The following is a 21,241-nucleotide window of genomic DNA, read 5'->3' on the forward strand; positions in this document are numbered from 1 at the left end:
ATGCAGAAGTCACCTGTGGAAGATGCAAACTTCTTCTCCAAGTTTTTCTTCTGGTAAGACGCACGTATTTCTTATTCATCCATTATGTTACTGTTACTGCGGACGCAAAAAGAAAATAAAAACGTAAAAAAATCGAGGTTTGGGTGGTGTTTGACGCGTGCGAAAAATCCGATATTGTCAGTTATTAGTAGTTGATTGTGTGGCTCTAATAGTAAGTTAAACAGAGATTGTGTCAAACTGCGCACCTGGCTCTACAAAAATGCTCAAACTGAGAGCGCAGCTGACCTGAGACATCCCAAATTCTCAGGTCCTGGAACTTCACGAACTTCCACATTAAGTACATATACATAGTAATACTGTCATTTTCCAATTCCTGTTGTTGAGATTTAGGCTGTTTTAAATATTTAATTTAGCAGTTGTAAATTCTCGGTTCTTCTACAATATTGATCACAACCACTACTCAGTGTGATTCTATCTAATCTATTTGAATAAAAGCTTCATTTTGATTTGGAAATTCAAGTGAGATTTATGTCCGTATCCTACTGTCATTTGTCTGTGTTAACAACAATCTTAACAATACTTGTGTTTGCAACACAACATTACAAAATGTCATAGAAACATTGCTAACAAGTTAGTAAATTATGATGTAAAATGTGGAAATGTTACTAAAAACACACATTACTAAACTAATGTTTTCAAATACAAAGTGTATTTATTTATTTTAATACAAAAATACATTACTTGCTATAGCAAACATGTTACTGTATGTCGTAATGATAAAATTTTTTATTTTTGTAATGTTGCTAGCATACAAAAATACATTAAGTTAGCAAAAAATGTTACACAATGTTGAAATATCACGATAGCATGTTGCTTAGTAAAAACATTGATTATCGTTAGCAAATACAATATTTTGTAATGAATAATGTAATCTGCAAATTTATTTTCAAAATGTTATTAAAATAACATGCTAACATTACAAATATACATTATTTACATCAGCTAAAAGGTTACAAAATGTCGAAATATCACACAAGCATGTGCGATGAAAACTTTTACACTGCAAAATGTTTTTTTTTTTTTTTTTACAACATATTGTAATGTCGCAAAAACAGAGTGTTTAGTAAACACCTTAAAATGGAAAAACAACAAACTATAAAATAAGTATGAAATTATAAATTCCTGGAATTAATGGAAAGCTCCCCCTTGTGGCAATTTAAAATAAATAACTATAACTGTATGTTGGCGAGTTGGACAGCTTTTATAAGTCACTCCAATGAAATAAGAATTTTCCTTAAATATTTAATATTATAGAATATTCACTGATATAATCACATTTTTCATTCAGTGTTTAACCTGCATCATATTGACCTTTTGTTGAATATTGTCTCTCGATGTGCTTCGAATTGTTGACATACCATCATGCACACAAGTGCCCAACTCTCATGGGTTTATAAGACACTAAAAGTGAGGTCCATCAACAAATCATTACATGACATTGTATCCCATCAAGAATGAATTCATCAATTGAATCAAATTATCTTTACAATCCAGTTTCTAAATGAAAAGTGTCACCTTCTTTCTCAGCCCTGGCACATACATTTAATTGAAAAATGTTTTATCGTCATCCAGCAGATTGTACCCAGCTTTCTGTTATATTTTTTCAGGTGGATGTCACCGCTGTTGAGGAAAGGCTTCAGAAAGAAGTTGGATCTGTCAGATGTGTACAAGGCTCCTTCGTTCGATTTGGCAGACAACCTCTCTGAGAGACTTGAAAGGTTTGTGCACCCGATAGTAAGCTTCTTTGTGTATTTATTTATTTACTCTTTTACTTTGACTGCATTATAAGATATATCCCATGCCCATAAAGAGATTTGGTACGTGGAATATCCATCGCTTTTCCCTATTTTTCATGAGTCTCTGGAGTGAACCTTTTAGATTAGTGGTTCTCAAATTTTTCTACTAAGAACCACCTGAGAAAATATTGAGGAAGTAACACCATTATCGCCGTTAAAATACAGTGGTGTAAATAGGCAGAGCAAAGCCGAGCTTGCGTACCACTGGTGGTACACATACCACAGTTTGAGAACCATGGGTTTAAAGGACAGTTTATGTGGCTCTTTTTGGCTCTTTGTTTTGTATTTTTGCGTCGCGTTCTCATGTCACATGTCCAGCAAACCTCAGATATGTTATAATAATCTTATAAACCCGTAGGAGGTCATGAGAACTGTCAGTGATTTCAGGCAAACTTGATAGAATAATGTTATCATAATCATAATATTCAAACAAGTGATCTGACTTCACTTTTAAAGATTAAAGACGTATGGTGTGGTGTTTGCACTGATAGGTCTGTCACATTAAAAAAAATATATACTACCAAACTAAACATTTTGTACACAAAAGAGCAACACATGTACCAGACTGACTATCTCTCTAATTTGGTATTTTGAAAAACACTCTGATAAATCCCTGAAATCTACAACTGAGTTTCTCTTCGTGGTGTTTTTCATATGTGCCCTTTACATGTGTTTACAGTAGCACGTACTTGGTCATCCTTCTCTCAAAGCCAAGTTAAAATATGGGCTGGCATTTATACTGTGCTTGACATAACCAAACCTGTGTGTGCCAAACAAACAAGCAGACAACACATGATAGACAAAATTAACCCTTGTTTTGACTGTCTCTTCTTTTTTTTTTTCTCACCTTCTATTTTTACCTTTTGTTTTTCTTCCTCTCTGTATTTTCTTATTGCTCATGTTTACTTTCTCTGTACACTCCTCTTCATATTGGTTTGTTAAATTGTCTTTCATCTAGAATTGCTGCTTCTCTATCTTTTATTCTCAAACTCTTGTATTTTGTTTTCTGTAAACAGTGTTGGATGCCATCTTTATTTTTGCCCTCACTTTTTTTTTAAATTACACTTTCTTTCCCACATTTTTTGTCCTACTCTTTTTTTCAGTAATTTACCTTTTTAGTCGTATTATTTCATTTTTAGGTTTGCCTAACAACCGTAGCAGTGTCCCGCGCTGACCCTTCTTCTTGGTCACCCCTTGCGTCACTCCCAACGATGCCAGCGATCCCCGTAGTGTACACAAGTGTTTAAATGTCGACCTTTAAAAAGGGCCCAGAACCTACTGGGTGATGAATGAGAGGTGGTGGGTGATTTGGCTTCTATTATTCTGATCAGACAAACAGTGAGGGCTTCTGGGAACGTGAACTTTACCTTCCATTAAAACATACTGTTTACCGTGAGCCTCTTCGTCACCCTCTAACCTCAATACTAGGAGATTTACTGTATTAAGTACTGACATAAAACCTGCTGATACACAATCCACTATATAACCGTCAATATACTGTTTGGAATGTGCTATTCTATCTTTATTTTTATATTTTATGGCTTAATAACTATTTTGATATTCTATCAATTGGATTGGAGTATTTTGTTTCATAATTTAAACTGGAAACGCCAACATTTTGCATTTCTGGTGTCTGACATTTTATGGACCAAGCAACTAATCAATTAATCCAGAAAGAATCTACAGAATAATTGGTTGTATAATAAAAATCATTAGTTGCAGCCCTAATAAAACAATTCTAAATTCAAATTCCATTATCACTCATCCTTGTTGACCGTCCTTTCCTCTTTGCTCCTTTTCTTTTGCCTCACTCTTCCTTTTCTGTTCGTCACTTCTTCTCTCATCACTCAGCACTGAAGCTCAGCCAGATCACCTTGGTTATAAATGAGCCTCGGAACAAAGCAGCTACTCAGCTGTAGCTGTAGCTGACTGCTACGGCTTCTGTGGCAAGTTAATCCAACAGAACTGTAAAAAGCTTGTGAAATAAATTAAGGCCATAATGGGCAATATCCAAAACTGCTTTGATAAAAAAATCTGTAAATCTGAGGGGCGGCATGACTTGCTATTTTTAAATTACTGCCCGATTAGCCTGGCAAATAAACTTTAAATTAATAATTTAAGGTTTTCTTCAGGAAGATTCACATTAGCAGTGCAAAAAAACAAAATCTCTCTGTGCTTTTGTGCCCAAAGAATTAATTAAGACAATACAGCTGAGGCTGAATCACCAGCTAAAGTTGTAGAAAGAACCGTTAAATACTGGACGGTTGCTCTGTTGCCAAAGTAGCACGACTGGACAAATAGTAAAGCCACAGCCAAACTTTGTTGGCATTTGGCTAGTACATGTGTTGTTCTCACAGCCCACCTGGTCTGCTCTGCTGTTAAACTGTGTTGTAACTCTGTCCTCCCTGCAGAGAATGGGACAGGGAGGTGGTGTCAGCCAAGATCAAGCCCCGGCTGATGCGAGCATTGGCCCGTTGCTTCTTTGGCCCTTTCGCCTTCTTTGGTATCCTCCTCTACCTCGGGGTGAGTTTGTCATTGCTACACGGTGGAAGCAGATCTGGCATAACTGGACTCACGGAGGGTGGTGTTAAGAGGTTATGTCATCAGGTGTTGTAGATATAAACTGCAACCATGTGATGTTGTTTTTCAGTTAAAGCAGATGGAATTTCTTGCATTTGAATGTGACTTTGTGCAATATCTCTTATTAGTGACGTCAAAATGACTTCTACAAATGTATGTGATGGAAGCCAGGTGTCACATCTTACCCCTCCTTTAGGGCTTGTATAGACGTCATGTATTTTTTTACACAATTAATCCAGCTATTGTTTTTACGATTATTCAACTCGTGTAAAGATAAATCTTACCGCTAATCTAATTATTAGCATCCCATAAATCGGTGGTGTAGTGGTTAGCACTGTTGCGTATACAGCTGAAGTCCTAGTTTTGCAACCCAGTTTCTCTGCATGGAGTTAGCATGTTCTCCTGTGTGTGAGTGGGTTTTCTCTGGGTTCTCCAGTTTCCTATCACAGTCCAAAAACACACAGAGGTTAATTGAACACTCTTGGGTGGAAGTTACCTGGCCGAAGAAGAGTTTACAGCGAGATGATGGTAGCGAAAGCTACGTTAAGAGATGCCCAATTCACGTTCAATACATGAACGTGAATTGGGCAATACTTTATGCACTTTGTTCTCCATGTTGTGAATAAATGGAGAAATCCTGCACTTTTAACTTTTCACGTATGTTTTGTTTTCTTCAGTTAGACAGATATTATGATGTATCGCTATATGATTGTCTTGCAATACATATTAATTATGACAGAATTGGTGTATCGTGATCGTGATATTATAGGTAACGTGGACCATGTATCGCATATTGTATCGTGAAGTGCCCTGTGATTCGCACCTGTCGACTGCTGTGTCCCATTGGAGAGGACCTGTAGATGGACAGTGCTATGCTGCTCGAACATCACAAGCATGTCACACGACAGTGTCACAGCACCTCTCACTGTCCTGGCCTTATGGTCACTGTGGTAACGGCAGCAGTTGCGTAAGCTGAAGTGCAATTGAAGGTGGTGGCCATGACGACAAAAATAACCATTAGATGTTAAAGAGGCTGTGTGGGAAAATGGTGAAGCTTTGTTGTAAAACCCAAAAGAACCTGGTGGTTTAATGTTTCAGAATATTTAGCTGAATTTCAGTTTCTAATAGAAGTTGCTCAACTAGAAAGAAAATGTATTAAAATATATGAAATAATTAAACTTTTTCTGTCCCATTGCCGCCTCTTTTTATAGGAGGCTTCCAAGACGGTGCAGCCACAGCTTTTGGGTCGCATCATTGCATCCTTTGACCCGTTCCATGCTCCAGAGCGGGGCCAGGGTTATTACCTGGCACTGGGACTAACCCTGCTCTTCACTGTGCGCTTCCTCCTGCTGCAGCCTGCCATCTTTGGCCTGCACCACCTGGGTATGCAGATCCGCATCGCCCTCTTCAGTCTTATATACAAAAAGGTAAGGGGAGAAGAGCAAGTCTAAATACTATTGGGGAATTAAAACTCCTATTTCTTAATAACAATAATCAAAATAAAAATCTTAAATTCCAGTTCTTGCATCAGAGAGTGACTGGAAGTCTCTCAACCTCTTTAAAATGTCTGCAGATTTTTTTGCAGTTGTCTTTGTTGTCCCCTTTTTTATTTAAGTCCAGAGTTCAGAGTTACCTCATCAGTTCAAATGTCTCAGCCTTGTTTGGCACGTGTGACTGTACATTCCCAGAAAGCTTGTGAAAGTCCAGCAGTAGCAGTCGTTGTGCTGCTGTGAGGGGTGTGACAGCCTGATGTCAAAGCTTTGTCACGTGTTGCCGCCTTCCTCTCGTCCAATTCTCTCTTTGACTTGTGCTTTGACTGACCTCTGACCTGTGCACCCTTGCAGACCCTGAAGTTATCCAGCCGTGTCTTGGACAAAATCAGCACCGGTCAGCTGGTCAGTTTGATGTCCGCCCATCTCAACAAGCTGGATGAGGTGAGAAATCTGAAACATTCACACATGTGATAGAGCAGGTCTTTTCATTCCATGACACTGTCCCACTTAACTTAGCCAACATCTATGCCCAATTTCAGAATTTTGTGTTTCTACTGATGTCTTTTCAGATACTGAGCTGTTAAAAACACATTTGTGTTGATGCATTTATCACCAGCCATAACACTCCAGCTGTGTAACAATATTCTATCCCTGTAAAGAAGAAATAAATGGTCCACAATGTAATTTGAGAAAATATTTCTGCTCCTTTTTATGTTAACATTTTTACAGTCTGTGCTCAGAAGCATTTATGTGGTCTGAAGGGAGTTTGACATTTTTCTTTTTCCAATATCTGATTCCACTATCAGACAGATACTTAGTAATATGAAGAAGACAAAGAGTTTGGCCATAACAGCATCCAGGTTCATAATAATCTCTGTGCAGATGTATTGAAGAGGAACTATTGTTTTTTCCTAATTTCCTGTTAAAGTTGTTAAAGTTTATATATAAACATATTTACCTTCTTTGAAAGAAAGTAAACACTTTTAGTAGAAGTAGAGTAGAACATGTGAGACAAACTCCTGAGGCATCAGCCTGGCTATCGAAGCACTAATCGAAGCACTGCTTGTTTTTCCCAAACATTTCTCCGTACATTTCTCCATCTCTACAGTAGATTTAATTACATTCCATAGAGGCCACATAAAATTACAGATGAAAAGGTTGTTCCACTCATGATACAAAGCATTCAGTGGCAAAATAAAACTTGTCAGCAGCCCATAGCAGGTCACTTGTGTTGTGTTAACTCACAGCAACAAAGAACAACTGAATGCATTAGACCAAATGAGAGTTTACTACTTGCATGCCCAGGGAATTGGCTTGCTGTCCTATGAACACTAAATTATCTAATGCATGGTGACATGCTAAATAGAGCAATGCATGAACAGCAGTCAGCAGTGAGTGGAAAATCATTTTTTATTTTTTTATATGCAGAAATTCAAATGCAAACAGCCATGCAGTAGTGTTGCACTCACCACCTGGTAAAAGGGTTTGAGGGAAAAACAATGACTGTTCACACCTCCACTAACTTCAATGAATCCATCTTATTACCAAACAGTCGGCTAAACTGAAGGACAATTGGAGAACAAATGATCTGGATCAATACACACATTCAACTACAATTAGGTGTGTGTGTACAAAGCAAAGTACCTGCTAACCAGCGTTGAAACATCTTACAATGCAAGTCAACATTGCTCGAAGGCAAGAGTGTGTGTGTGTTGTGTTGATGTGTGTGTGTGTGTGTAGACTGAGTCTCACTGAGGCGATGAATGTAGAAACATACTGCCACCTGCTTTGAGATAATTATCACCTGGCTTGGATGTGGCCAATGCAGTCTGAGTTATGTAGTATGGCTCTGTGTGTGTGATGTTTGTGAGAGAGAGGAGGGAGGTTGATATTTAGTAGAAATTGAGTTGATTCTATTTCAGGTGAATTGATAAATTATACTTAGTCAGACAGCCCAGTCATTTCATTTTCAGTTGGATCTTCTTGAACTTCTTTTGCTAACCCATTTGCTTGTGTAGTTTGCTGTTTACTCTGTTGCACATGGCTGCACTTTTCAATGTTGATGATCCACATTTGCCAGACTTGCCGGCCTCTCACTATTCAGTGGCATTCAGGCATTTTAGAAAGACAGCGCTCCAGCAGTGTGACAAATGGTGGTGCACGTCTCTTACACCACGTAACCTGTGGTTAATTATGCATTTATCATATCAGTATGTACTTTATTGTCCTTTTTCAAATACCAAATCTGACCAGTATCGGATCAACACTGATACTGAGTATCAAATCGGATCGTCCCTTATTTTTAGAGCGTCCTGTCGATCATTCAGGCAGTAAGTGTATGTTTTTAGAACAGTATGTCCTTTTCCATTGACGCCAATCGCACTGATTTAACCACTGTGTACTTGGGTGTGTTTTTTCAGAGCTTGGGTCTGGCCCACTTTGTGTGGATCAGCCCTCTGCAGTGTATACTGTGTGTGGGTCTGATGTGGGAACTGATCGATGTGAACGGCTTCTGTGCTTTGGCAGCTCTGACCCTGCTGGGCATCCTCCAGGCCTGGCTGTCACAGAAGATGCAACCTCACCGGTGAGGAAGCAATATCACATATGATTATGTTTGTGCATTTATTCTTGCATGATCCGATGTGCATGAATGTATGAAATTATGATAAGACACTGCAGTGGCCGTCATGTGCACATCTTGATGGTTTTGTCCCTACTTGCGTATCCGTGTGCACCAGAACTGATGTTAAGTGAATGATTTAAAGAGCAGTCTGGTGTGAGCAGGGCGAAGAGGGCAGGAATGATCACCCGCCGCCTGGCTCTCACCTCTGAGATCGTGGAGAACATCCACTCTGTGAAGGCGTATGGCTGGGAGGAAGTGATGGAGCTCATCATCAAGAACATCAGGCAGTAAGATACCACCACGTGTATGGCTGCATAAGAATGTTTCTCTACCGTGGATTTTTTTTTTTCCCTTTATACAAGAGAATAAACAAAAATAGCCTTTTTCCTTTTAGCCTGCCCCAGTTGGCCAGATTTCAGGTGAATCCGTCTTATCAGCCATGACAGCCAGAGTTTTTTTTGCAACTCTCAGCACAAAACAGTGCACAATCAAAGGCTTTAAACTGTCGAGGTCTCCCACGTTTTTTAAATCTAGTCAAATTTGAAAATCCTCTGGTGTGGGGCAGGCCAATGCACTGCTGCCTCAATCAGTAAATTCAAATGTGGAATTTTGTGACTGGTTTTTCAGTCAGTTTTCAATGTTTTCAGCAAGAGCAACTGTTAGAGTTAACCCTGTAAATGAAGTGTTTAACATACTAAAATGGTGTGCTCATAGGCTTTGGAAACAGTTAGTTTTCATGTGATTGTTTGCAGTAAAGATATGATAGCCAGTGCTTTTCTTGCAATTTCACTGACAACATCAAGCCCCTTATCAGATTTACAGTATACGGTTTGTACAGTACATGTACTGTATATCAGGTATTACAGATATAGAGTGATAAACTGAACCAAAAAAAAGAAACTGACTCGGTCATCATCACATGAAACAACTTTGACTGCACATGAGAAAATGATTAACCTGGTGCCAAAATTCAGAGAGAGTTGTTGGAACATGGCTAGTTACGTGCCATTTTCGCCAAGGTGGTAGCGGTATCACTGTAATTGGCAATTATAATACAAAGAGTTTTGATGCCATGGTTTGTAGAAATTCCCATTTAGATTTCCCATTTAACTGTTAATAGCGGCATGATGTGTCTCTTTCAAAACAACATTAATTGAATTAAATATTTAAAGCCTTAGCAGTAGTGTTCTCTGCTAGCCTAAATAAACTGCAACTACTGAATTTGAATGATCATACTGTTAAAGAGACATATTAATCTTTTCTTTCTTCCATTTTCACTCCCTCCTCAGGGATGAGATGACGCTGACGAGGAAGATTGGTTCCCTGCGCTACTTTTACAGTGCGGCATACTTCTTCTCTGCCATCTTGGTCATTGTGTCAGCTATTGTGCCCCACGCACTGAGTCACGGTATCATCCTGCGTCGAATATTCACCACAGCGTCATACTGCATGGTTCTGCGAATGACAATGACCCGCCAGCTGCCGGGTTCCATCCAGATGTGGTATGACACCCTGGCACTGATCAGTAAGATTGAGGTGGGTCCAGAGTGGAGGGGTGAGAAATATCAGTTACATGCTTTCACTACTAGTCTAAATGTCCTCAAAATAAACATGCACACTCGTATTGATGTTCCTACCTTGATTGTTTGTAGGAATACTTGATGAAGGAGGAATACAGAGAGCTGGAGTACAATCTTACCACAAGTGAAGTGGAGCTGGTCAACGTGTCTGCATCGTGGGATGAGGTTTGTTCTTGTGTGCATGTCAAAGTGTCATCTCATATTTAAACAACATGCATTAATAGATGTTGAGTATTGTGTTTTAATTACCAGGATATAGATTTTAAGTAGTGTCTTTAATCAAATGAGAAGTCATCAGTAACTGGTTCATTCTGAAATGCTTGAATACAAACTACAATCTATAACTTTCATAATGATTTTTCTTTTTTTTATTCTCTCATTGTTATTATAAGGTCTCAGCCTTGCTAATTAAAATGCACTGAGACACTTTCTGTTGGGATTTGATGCTATACAAATCACATTGATTTGCTTTAACACAAGTAAATAGTATAAATGTTGACATAATCAAATAAAAAATATAATAAATACATTTCCCTCCCTAAAATTTAAAATTTGACAACTTTGCAGCAGTCAAGCAAACAAAGTACAACGTAAAAACAATGCCCACATAAATAGCACACATCTCTGTTTTTATTTGAGACACACAACAATGTTCTGAGTTTTGCTCCTGGTGCAGCATCATGCTGAAGTCCACTGAAAACCTGCTGAAAAAGAATCTGCACACTTGTTCCCCTTTGCTTAAAAAGAAAATATTGATTCAGCTTTGTGAAATTTCTAACAATGTATAATTGACCAAAATCTGAAATAGTTTATTAATTATTAACATCCTTAGAAAATGATCCCAGAATACTAAGGTTAATTAGTTCTGTAGATGGATTTGTACATGCGTGTAACTGCAGCTACCTCGAAAAAGGACTATATCGAGTGAAGTTGAAATTGATGCTAATATTCAGCTGTGCCTTTATGGTGATATGTATTATCAGGAGGACATTTGCAGATTAATATTGTGCATTCCACCATGTATTACAGGTGTAATAGTTTATGCCTCATCATGACTGCAAGTGGATAGCATGACCTTATCTATAGGCAGAGGTTGTACACTTAGTATAACAAGTGCAATTCATTGACCACCCAGTACCGTGAGAAAACAAATACCCAACTTTGTGTGTGTGTGTATGTGTGTGTGTGTGTGTGTGTGGGGGGGGGGGGGTTACCGCCCATCACTTTGCATAATTAATCACTCTGGTGTCGTCACCAAACTTTTCTGGGAACACCAAGTCTTCGTGCCACACTCATCACCTAATTCCCAGATTCTCCTCTTGCTTTCTCCTCATGCTGGAATGTGCCATTCGCGGATGAATAGGAGGGGTGTTGCCTTTCTTTACTGCTGACAGCATGTACGTCAGCTCATTAGAATAAGAATCGCACAGACAGTCCTATACAAACCACTGCACGTCCAAGCAGTAGAGGAACGGTGACGACCCGTAGAATGTCACAGAGGTCAGTGATTAAGCCAGTAGAGTCTGGCAGGGTTCCCCGTTTCTAATAGTGAGATGTGTCATCCTCAATGTTTACCGATGACAGTGACAGATGAAGAGAAATAAGGCCATTGACAAGACTTCTTTGGAGGATCTCTTGTCAGCTGCTTGACCTGTCGGTGCCTAAAGGTCACACTCTCTGAGCTGTATTTATGTAATTAATATTTTAGAATATGAATAATTGATTCAATGTTTCACATTTCCTGGTTTTGCCACCAGTTAAATTTGTGTATTAAAGACAAGTTTTTATCCTCTATAGATTTTGTTAAGTCCACGTTAACATCCGTCCTACATGAAGTGTGTTAATGATGGGGGTCATTCTCTCGTGACTCATGTGAACTTCTCCACAGGGAATCGGTGAGCTGTTCGAGAAGATCAAGCAAGAGAACAAAGCAAACGGACACCTGAATGGCGACGCCGGCCTCTTCTTCACCAACCTCTATGTCACACCTGTCCTCAGAAACATTAGCCTTTACCTGGAGAAGGGGAAGATGCTGGCAGTGGCTGGATCCACTGGCTCAGGAAAGGTAGGTCAAAGAAATCATCTCTCACCAAAGAAACTGTGGTTTAGAAGAACAAATACTGCTGAATCTATTTATTGTTAGATGTCTCGCCAAAGTTTCTTCCAGCAAGACCACAGAAACGCTAAGTGCTGACTCATTACAGGTTGCAACATTTTAATGCCCCAGAATAAAAATGAAGCAGAATAGAAACCCTCTTTTTTTCCCCCCATTTCCTTCAGAGTTCCTTGCTCATGATGATCCTTGGAGAGCTGGTGCCGTCAGAGGGTAAAATCAGACACAGTGGGCGAATCTCTTTCTCGCCGCAGACTGCCTGGATCATGCCAGGGACAATTCGTGACAACATCCTGTTTGGTCTGACCTATGACGAGTATCGCTACACTTCCATCATCAAGGCCTGTCAGCTGGAAGAGGTAAATTATATTTTGTTGTCAGACATGAACTGAGCTTCTGCAGTGACACAGACGCTGCTGTGAGGGAGACACATCCTCTCCTGCTGTAGCTGTGTAAAGGCAGAGGCTTGTCTGCACGAGTCAGGTTTTTGAGGATTTGGAGGATACTTTTCATCGGTGGTGCTTTGCTTTGTTTATTTTTGTGATGTTAAATTGGTGTAGTTTGTCAATAGTGACCCAGCACATGTTCACAGGCCTCTGAAACCATTGCAGTTCAATATGTTGAGTATTCTAGCCAATATGTTCAGGAAGCTTCACACTCATATTTTCCCAAAATGTTCATATATAAATACACTTTGCAGAAATGCGGGACATGAGGGACCGCAGTGTCCAAAACACGTGACACTGACTAATACACAGTTTCAGAATACTGACAAAAAGCGCTAATGGTTGCTAATTTATATTTTAATACTAATGCACAGCTGTATCATGCTGTAATCAACAACGTAAGTGTCATTGGATCCTGACCACAACCACCATGGTAATGGTGCAAAGTAAAAGTGCCAATAAATGGCTAAATGCTCAGAGTCAGTGACGTAAAAGTCAGTGACGTCAGAGTCAGTGACGTAAAAGCAAGTTTTTCAATGTCAGCTAATTTAACTAGAGTTACAAATAGGCAAGTGTTACATAGCAGCTTGTGTTAATTTTGTCTCAGCCAGCTTATTCAGTTTTGCTTTGGAATCTGTTCAGAAGGCTCAGATTTCCCTCGTCCACATCGACACGTATTATGATGCTCACAGAGACAAAGACACACATGCACATTCGGTCTTGTACACCGATACACAGACACTCTCTTATGAGCTTATGAGTGTTGAGTGACGGCCCCTTAGCAGAATAATGTCTCCTCTGTTGCCATGGAAATCCCATGTTATTTCACCAGGATGGAATATGAGCTTTTTTCACTCGGCTCCCAATGATGGGACAGCAGTGTGAGCAAACATTAGCTCTGTTGGCTTATTAGGACTTTAATTTGTACATTTTAATGTTGTGGAACTTGTATTGGACTTGAGAAACCTGAGATCTTAGATACATTCTACATTATGCAACATAAAATAATAGTTATGTAACCATATCAAAATTTCACAATACTACCATTTGCAGTCTGTCATACGATATTTATTTGCGATATTGTGATAGTAATATGAAGTCCATCTGTCTTTGGTGCTTGCTTGGGGCTCTAACTTTAGCATTTGTCTCTTTTATAGACAGCTGATAGTAGTGTCTGACTAAAGGATGTCCATGCTTGGATTTTATTCTGTGGCTCCAGAGTTTTTTACTAACCATCTGAATCATCAAAATCCTGCAACACATCAGATTTAAAAGCTGCTGAAGCATCAGCATTCTTTGTATTTTATGCCACTAACACCAGCTGCTGCCATTTTGTGTCTGTAGTTCCACTTTACTCCACTGTGGTTGAAAGAAAACTACAGTTTTGGCCTAGCAGATGGTAGTGAGACCCTTATAGTGATATCATGAAATCCCTATAGAATAACTATTTTTATTTCACTCTACTGAAATCAGTACAGCAGATCATGTTATCACATTTACATACTGCCATGTCCCATTACCTGTAAGACTGAGGGTACCTCAGTGGTTTAGATAAAAACACAACATGTTGTCACAGCAAACAGAGCTGGCAGGCAATATTGACATCTGCATGTAAAAGCCAACCTTCAATTTGTCTTTGAGGAAAGGTGTCAATGAAAGTGAAATGACAAGAGCAGGTGGGAGAAAAATCAAAGACTAACACTGTTGTGTGAAAGTGACAAGAACGACAGGAAGATATTTTCATGCTTGTAACCTTTTCAGTGCTCTTTGAGGTTATTGTAATTATTCAATTTTTATTTTATTTATTTATTATTTTAATTTGATTTATATGATTTAATTTGAAAATAAGAAAAATTATGTATGTTGAATATCTGTCAAAACAAATTTTCTCAAATAAAAACATGTTTAAAAAAAAAGAACGATGGGAAGTGTTCCTGTTTGCTATAAGAGACTAAATTAAATTAAGATTAAAATCTTATCAGAACCAATTCCAAATAGTAATTCTCAGTTTGTCATATTAGTCACTTCTAAGAATTAATATGACTAAAAATAGAAATGTCTTACTATAGGAAACACCATCAAAGCAAACCTGACAGACAGGAGTGAGACGAGGCGTTTTGGGCCTTGTGACTGTAATTCCTCACCATTGTTGCCCTCAAAAGCCCCAGACAGTCTCCTGTGGGTGGTCTTCCCACTGTAAACTCATTTTTTTTTTGGCTTCCAGTCTGTAGCTGCTGGCCCTGCAGGTGCTTTTTGTTCTCAGTGAGACACACAACATTTTTTTTTTTTTTTTTACTATGCCGCCTTATTTAACAAGCTGTTAAACAAACTTGTTAACTTGATCCCCTATGCGCTCCTGTCAGGACAGCGGAAGCTGACAATAAACAGGTAGGACGTTTTTTAACGATGATAAACTTGTGCTGTCACTTCATCCTCATTGGTGTGGGGGGGGGGGGGGGCGTCCCTGTTTTCACTGTCACTTACCACTAAACACACCGCGTGTCTCCACATTGTCATCTTTCTGTCTAATGTGCGGCTTGTGGCTTTTGTGTGGTTTGACAGTAAATCTGTCATTTAGTAGGTAAACGTCACATCACACTGTGTCTTGATGTTGCACTTTTTTTGCTCACTTTGGAATAATACTGTATTTTGGTGTGTGCATATTGACTGATTATCAATGATTATTAAAATGTTGTCAGGTTGATAAAATCCCTGAAAAAAGCAAACTAGCCTTTAGTTTTCACTCATCATTTTCTGGTTCCAATTTGTATTTTATGCTGCTACTGGTTTGTTTTTCTTTTAAACCCAGAACACATTGGAAAGAACCTCCCTTTTTGTATTAACCCTAAGGCCATTGTGAAAGGACAACCAAACCTTACACTGAACTAAGAGGGCACTAGTTTACATGTAGCTCATCGCAACCTTTGTCCATTTGCTAAACAAAGGTTAAACTTACCAGGTAGACATACTGTATGTCATGTTTAAAAATTATGCTACAAGATCAACAACTTTAAATCCTAGTGTTTATTGTTAGATCAAGTTGGAGCTTTCACTGCATCTCCAAGCCACTGGCCTATTTTCAGGGACTGTACCATTTAACACACATTTTAGGCTTTTAATTAATTGACATATTTTTAAATGTATAGGCACAACGAATAAGAACTGAATAATTTGATTTAATACTAGTAAAGCAGTTGGAGGCCGATGACAGTTGGTTTGACTGTATTCAGTGACTGTTTTGTTATTTCTGCTGTTATGCAATAATACCTGCATGTGTTTGACCCCGTGTTCTTCTCTCCAGGACTTTGCTTTGCTGCCTGAGAAAGACAAAACACTCCTGGGCGAGGGCGGGGTAACCCTGAGTGGCGGTCAGAGGGCTCGCCTCGGCCTGGCCAGGTACGTCCCCTTCAAAGCTGGTCATTTGACAGCGCTCTTCATGCTTGATGAATTAATGATTGGTCCAGTAGTAACCAGGAGTAATCCATTTATGCATTGTTCCCCATACAAACTGTCAGTTGTTTGTTGGTTGTTTTCACAAAGCTTCAACTTCTTTACTTTATAAAATGAGAAATATAAGTTTATGAGTTAGGTCAAAAGTTGCTGTACAAAATAACATATAAAATAAAACATTTTTGTTGCTGTAAATAAATACACAACTTCAGCTGAGCTATATTAGTTATTTAAATCTCATGAGCTAGTCTGGCTCATGTCCCCATGCATTATTTATTAGGTTAATGTCCTGATATCAATTTGCAGCCACTTATTGGGTTTTGGCTTCTGCTATTTTCACTCTAAATATTCACAGTTATCGATTTATTCCACACAGGGACCCGAGATCTCCATTTACTCTGTTTTTATTTGTTTTCCTCTTTCCTTCTGTTTCTAAGTCTGTGTTTGTGTTTCTCCCTCAGAGCTGTGTATAAAGACGCCGACCTCTACCTGCTGGATGCGCCGTTCACCCACCTGGACATTGTGACAGAGAAAGAGATCTTTGAGAAGTGTGTATCCCAACAGAGAGTCTTTCATGTAGGGGAGGAGGGGGTGAAATAGCTGAAGTTTAAGGTCAAGGTCGAGGTTTTCTCTTGTGGTGGTGACTTTACTGTAACCTTCTCAGGAAATGGAATTTTTTTTCATTTTCCATTTTCCTTAAGTCGGGCAGAAAAGAATTCTTTTGATGAGCAGTGGACTCTGCTGGATGGATATTTTAGCTTCAGTCAGGTTCCTGACCGTGGTTGTGATTAAAAACACAGTAGCATAATATAGAATGTGTAATTTTTCACCCTGATGAGGCATATATTTGACTTGTTTTTCTTAACAATCTCCACAGATGTGTCTGTAAACTTATGGCCTCCAAAAGTCGTATTGTGGTCACCAGCAAGTTGGACCATCTCAAACGAGCTGACAAAATCCTTCTGCTGCACAATGGTGACTGCTACTTCTACGGTACCTTCTCAGAGCTGCAGGCGCAGCGACCGGACTTCAGCTCCCTCCTTCTTGGCCTGGAAGCTTATGACAACGTAAATGCAGAGCGACGCAGCTCCATACTCACAGAGACTCTCCGCCGGGTTTCCATTGACGAAACCGCCGGCTTCAGACCAGAACCAATGCGACAGTCATTCCGCCAGCCGCCACCTCCAATAATTGTTTCTGGACCTCAAAGCCATCCTGTAAGTGACGGCTACCCAGAGAAACGCAAACAGTCGCTCATCCTCAGCCCCCTGGCAGCTGCCCGCAAGTTCTCCTTCATTGGAAACTCGCAACACACTTCGAACACACCCCAGTCCATGACGATAGAGGACGGGGTTCGGGAACTCTCAGAGAGAAAATTTTCTGTCGTACCAGAGGACGAACAAGTGGAGGAGGTCCTCCCCAGGGGGAACCTGTACCACCATGGGTTGCAGCATCTCAAGGGGCAGAGGCGCCAGTCTGTCCTGGCTTTCATCACCAACGCTCAGGGTCAAGAGCGGCGAGAGCAAATGCAGTCGTCCTTCAGAAGGAAGCTCTCCATCGCTCCTCAGTGCGATCTAGCGTCTGAGCTGGACATTTACGCCCGGCGATTATCCAAGGACAGTGTTTATGACATCAGTGAGGAAGTGGATGAAGAAGACATGGAGGTAGGACAACCCTTTTTCACTAGAATAATCAGCTTTTTTTAGTCACATCTGTATGTGAAAAGCACTTCTCTTTCTTCACAGCAATGCTTCGCAGATGAACGTGAAAACATCTTTGAAACTACCTCATGGAGCACATACCTGCGCTACATCACCACCAACAAAAGCTTAGTCTACGTCCTCATTTTCATCGTCATAGTCTTCGCCCTTGAGGTCAAACGATTGTCACTTTTGTTGTTTGCTTTAATGTTATGTGAATTTATTATTAACAGTGAATGTTTTCTTTTTCTCTTCCTTGCAGGTTGCTGGTTCAGTCATTGGCATCTTCCTCATTACTGAGTGAGTGTTATGTTTCCATTTTTGTAGCTGTTATGTTAAAATTCATGAGCTTTATTTGTGTTCAATGGCCAGATTTTGTATTAGTTTCCTGTTCTGTGCATATTCTTCCAAATTCAGTCCACATTTAATGTTCTTTTCTGCCAGTGAGATTTGGAGGGACGGCGCCAACCCATCGTCACCTAACTACATCAGCGAGCAGCACCCAAACGCCTCGTCGCCCCCTGTCCACCTGGCAGTCATCGTCACGCCAACCAGCGCTTACTACATCATTTATATTTTTGTGGCCACATCAGAGAGCATACTTGCCCTGGGACTTTTCAGGGGTCTCCCATTAGTACACACATTACTCACTGTGTCCAAAAGACTGCACGAGCAGATGCTGAGCGCTGTGCTGCGGGCCCCCATGGCTTTGCTCAACACTATGAAATCAGGTTTTTAATTTTTAAGTCTTTCTTTTTGGTTAAATAACAAAAAAATAGACAATATAAACACTTGTTTTCCTTGGTTATCTAGGTCGTATCATGAACAGATTCACCAAGGACATGACCACCATAGATGACATGCTGCCGCTGGTGCTCTTTGACCTCATACAGGTATTTGACAAACATAGTTGTATACATTATGTGACATGATATACACAGAAGGATGCATTGTGTAACTCATTTGCTGTGTACATATTATGCTGCCTTTGTTTGGTCTTTGTGAACAGAAAGGATGTAACATTATTTGTGTGTCGCTGCAGCTTTATCTGAAAATGTTGCTCTGTCGATACAATCAGACCTGAGTGTTTGTGTGTATACAGTGGCAGGGTGGGGGTGGGCGGGGCCAAGAAGCATCTATACAGTCAAAGTGTTTTGTTAGCAGCAGAATTCACTTCATAAACTTTTCATCGGCCCCTCTTTGTGTTTTCAGTCATAATCTGACTTGTTTGCAGTCGTCTCTCTACTAGCGCCATCTGGCTGTTGCCTTCTGTCTTGACATAAAACACATTTGGCGACGCAAGATCTAAACACGGCTATGCTGTGTGACAGGGTTGCATTTATTTATATATAAAATCTATGCCTCTCGGCCTCTAACTCAACATCTCATAATTTTGTCTTCCTCTCACACCAGCTGACATTGATTGTTATAGGCGCCATCTTCACTGTGTCCATCATGCGGCCGTACATCTTCATCGCTGCCATCCCATTGGCTGCTTTGTTTGTAGTCCTCAGGAAGTACTTCCTTCGAACTGGACAGCAACTCAAACTGCTGGAGGCTGAAGGTCAGTGTGTGGCCATGTTTTGTTCAGATGTGTGATTACTGATGTCCATAAGGGGTGGGAATCACAGGGTACTTCGCTAGAGGATACGTGATACATGGTCCATGATACCAATAATATCACAATTCTGTAATAATCAATATGATTATTGAATGTGGACTGAGCATCTCTTGTAGCTTTCTCACCATTATCCATCTGTAAACTCCCTCTTCTTTGGCCAGGTAACCCAAGTTTCCTTCATTCATTTGAGCAGCAAGCGCTAGTGAAACTGGCAGGGACTGTTTACTTTAGAGCACCTAAATTTGTTGATTAAAATATAGATATTTGCCATGGCATATGAATTATCATATTGCACAGGACAAAGATATCACCAAATCGATATTTTGACCCACCCCTAATGTGCGCTATAGCATTGAATGAGAAGTGGAGACTGACCAACAACAATTTATTAATATAAGGTCCTTTTTTTTCCTATATTAAATGTATTTAAAAAATAAATCCAATTCCGGTTACATTTACAGAATGTTTTGTCTATAAAGGCAAAAATCTAAGCCCTCTATCACTACTGTATCTACAGTTTGGCATCAGTGAGGATATTCCTCCTTTGCCATTTCACAACATCATGAGCATAAAGGGAAAGTATCAGCAGAAGATGCTGCAATGCAGGAAAAGTACAAGTGAAAACACAATGGCTATAAAACTAATAGGGCGAACAGAGGAAGCGAGGGTGAGAGGGTGGACATGTACGCCAACGGTGAAGTCCTAACTGTCAGCAGGCAGCGCTGGTGGAGTCAAAGATCATGCTGAAGAACAAAAACATGACAGCGTTTTTATGGTAGTGAGGCTGCATGGACTTCAATAATTATCTCTAGTTTGCAAAGTTTTGTGAAATGCATGAAGACATTTCTTACAATTTTTACACATGAGACACAATATTTTCACAGCAATAAATCTGTCTTCTGGTGTTGGTGAAGAGGAAGTTAATCTTAACAGTAAGAAGAATCAGGATGATGGTCAGATGGTGAGAACTGATTCACGGCTGCGTCTGGGGTCATATTAGGGCACAGTCGTGGGACTCGTGTCGGCCAAAACTGCTCGTCAACCTTTAAAAGTATGCTGTTTCATGCATTAACTGTGGTCAGGTGTGTCTGTGGTTCTTAAAGAAATCTTTAAAAAGCATTCATCTCCTCTTCCTTTCGCCACTTCTTCTCTTTCTTTGTCCACCCTGTTTGGAGACTGATGTTAAACAATATATTTAAACGTATAAACGTGGAACTGATGCACCTACTTGAGTGTAGTTACAATCACAAAATGTGTTTCTGAATTAATTTAATCATAATTAGAAATTCAATTTAGTATCATTGTTTCACGACAGAAATACTGCCCACAGAGCAGAGCACGTTTGCGTATAAAGAAGAAAAATGGGTCAGTCCACCGCTGCTGACTGTGCCACTCTGTGTTTTTATGGACTTCCCTGCTCCGCTCTCAGTTCTGCCACTGAAAGCGTGTGTTTGGGTGTTGATGGCGAGGTTTTTCCGGAGCAGCAGAGAACACGATGGGGTCAGAGAAATGAGCCGTGCTGGGATTTCCTCCGACCCCATCCTGGTGTCGCTCCCTCTGGTGTCACGAGCGGCATGTTGGGCATAACACAGTGGAAATTATGTGTACTGGTCACTCAAGTATTTTATTAGAATGTTGTGTTTGTATCACTCGAAAGTTCTGTAATGATAAAAACATAGAAATGTGTCTCTACACAAGGTCAAATGTAGGATTCTAAAAGTTAGAAGGTGATGGGTATCAACATTAAAATTTAGACCCACCATTAGATTAGCCTGGCCT

The 21,241-nt window shown here is 39.8% G+C and overlaps 1 protein-coding gene across 1 annotated transcript in view; it reads left to right on the top strand.

The window, feature by feature from the left end:
* Nucleotides 1-21,241, top strand: part of cftr (CF transmembrane conductance regulator) — a gene marked incomplete at both ends in the record, with an annotated part of 29,142 nt that continues 7,901 nt past the window's right edge. The window contains 19 exons of the mRNA XM_083894112.1: nt 1-53; nt 1,668-1,778; nt 4,268-4,379; nt 5,648-5,863; nt 6,281-6,370; nt 8,350-8,513; nt 8,714-8,839; nt 9,842-10,088; nt 10,205-10,297; nt 12,021-12,197; nt 12,413-12,604; nt 15,993-16,087; nt 16,603-16,689; nt 17,019-17,805; nt 17,887-18,015; nt 18,104-18,141; nt 18,286-18,572; nt 18,655-18,734; nt 19,255-19,405. Coding sequence (XP_083750238.1) covers nt 1-53; nt 1,668-1,778; nt 4,268-4,379; nt 5,648-5,863; nt 6,281-6,370; nt 8,350-8,513; nt 8,714-8,839; nt 9,842-10,088; nt 10,205-10,297; nt 12,021-12,197; nt 12,413-12,604; nt 15,993-16,087; nt 16,603-16,689; nt 17,019-17,805; nt 17,887-18,015; nt 18,104-18,141; nt 18,286-18,572; nt 18,655-18,734; nt 19,255-19,405 — 3,235 coding nt within the window. The remainder of the gene's footprint in view (nt 54-1,667; nt 1,779-4,267; nt 4,380-5,647; nt 5,864-6,280; nt 6,371-8,349; nt 8,514-8,713; nt 8,840-9,841; nt 10,089-10,204; nt 10,298-12,020; nt 12,198-12,412; nt 12,605-15,992; nt 16,088-16,602; nt 16,690-17,018; nt 17,806-17,886; nt 18,016-18,103; nt 18,142-18,285; nt 18,573-18,654; nt 18,735-19,254; nt 19,406-21,241) is intronic.

This window comes from Microchirus variegatus, assembly GCF_963457635.1.
Source record: "Microchirus variegatus genome assembly, chromosome: 8".
NCBI lineage: Eukaryota > Metazoa > Chordata > Actinopteri > Pleuronectiformes > Soleidae > Microchirus > Microchirus variegatus.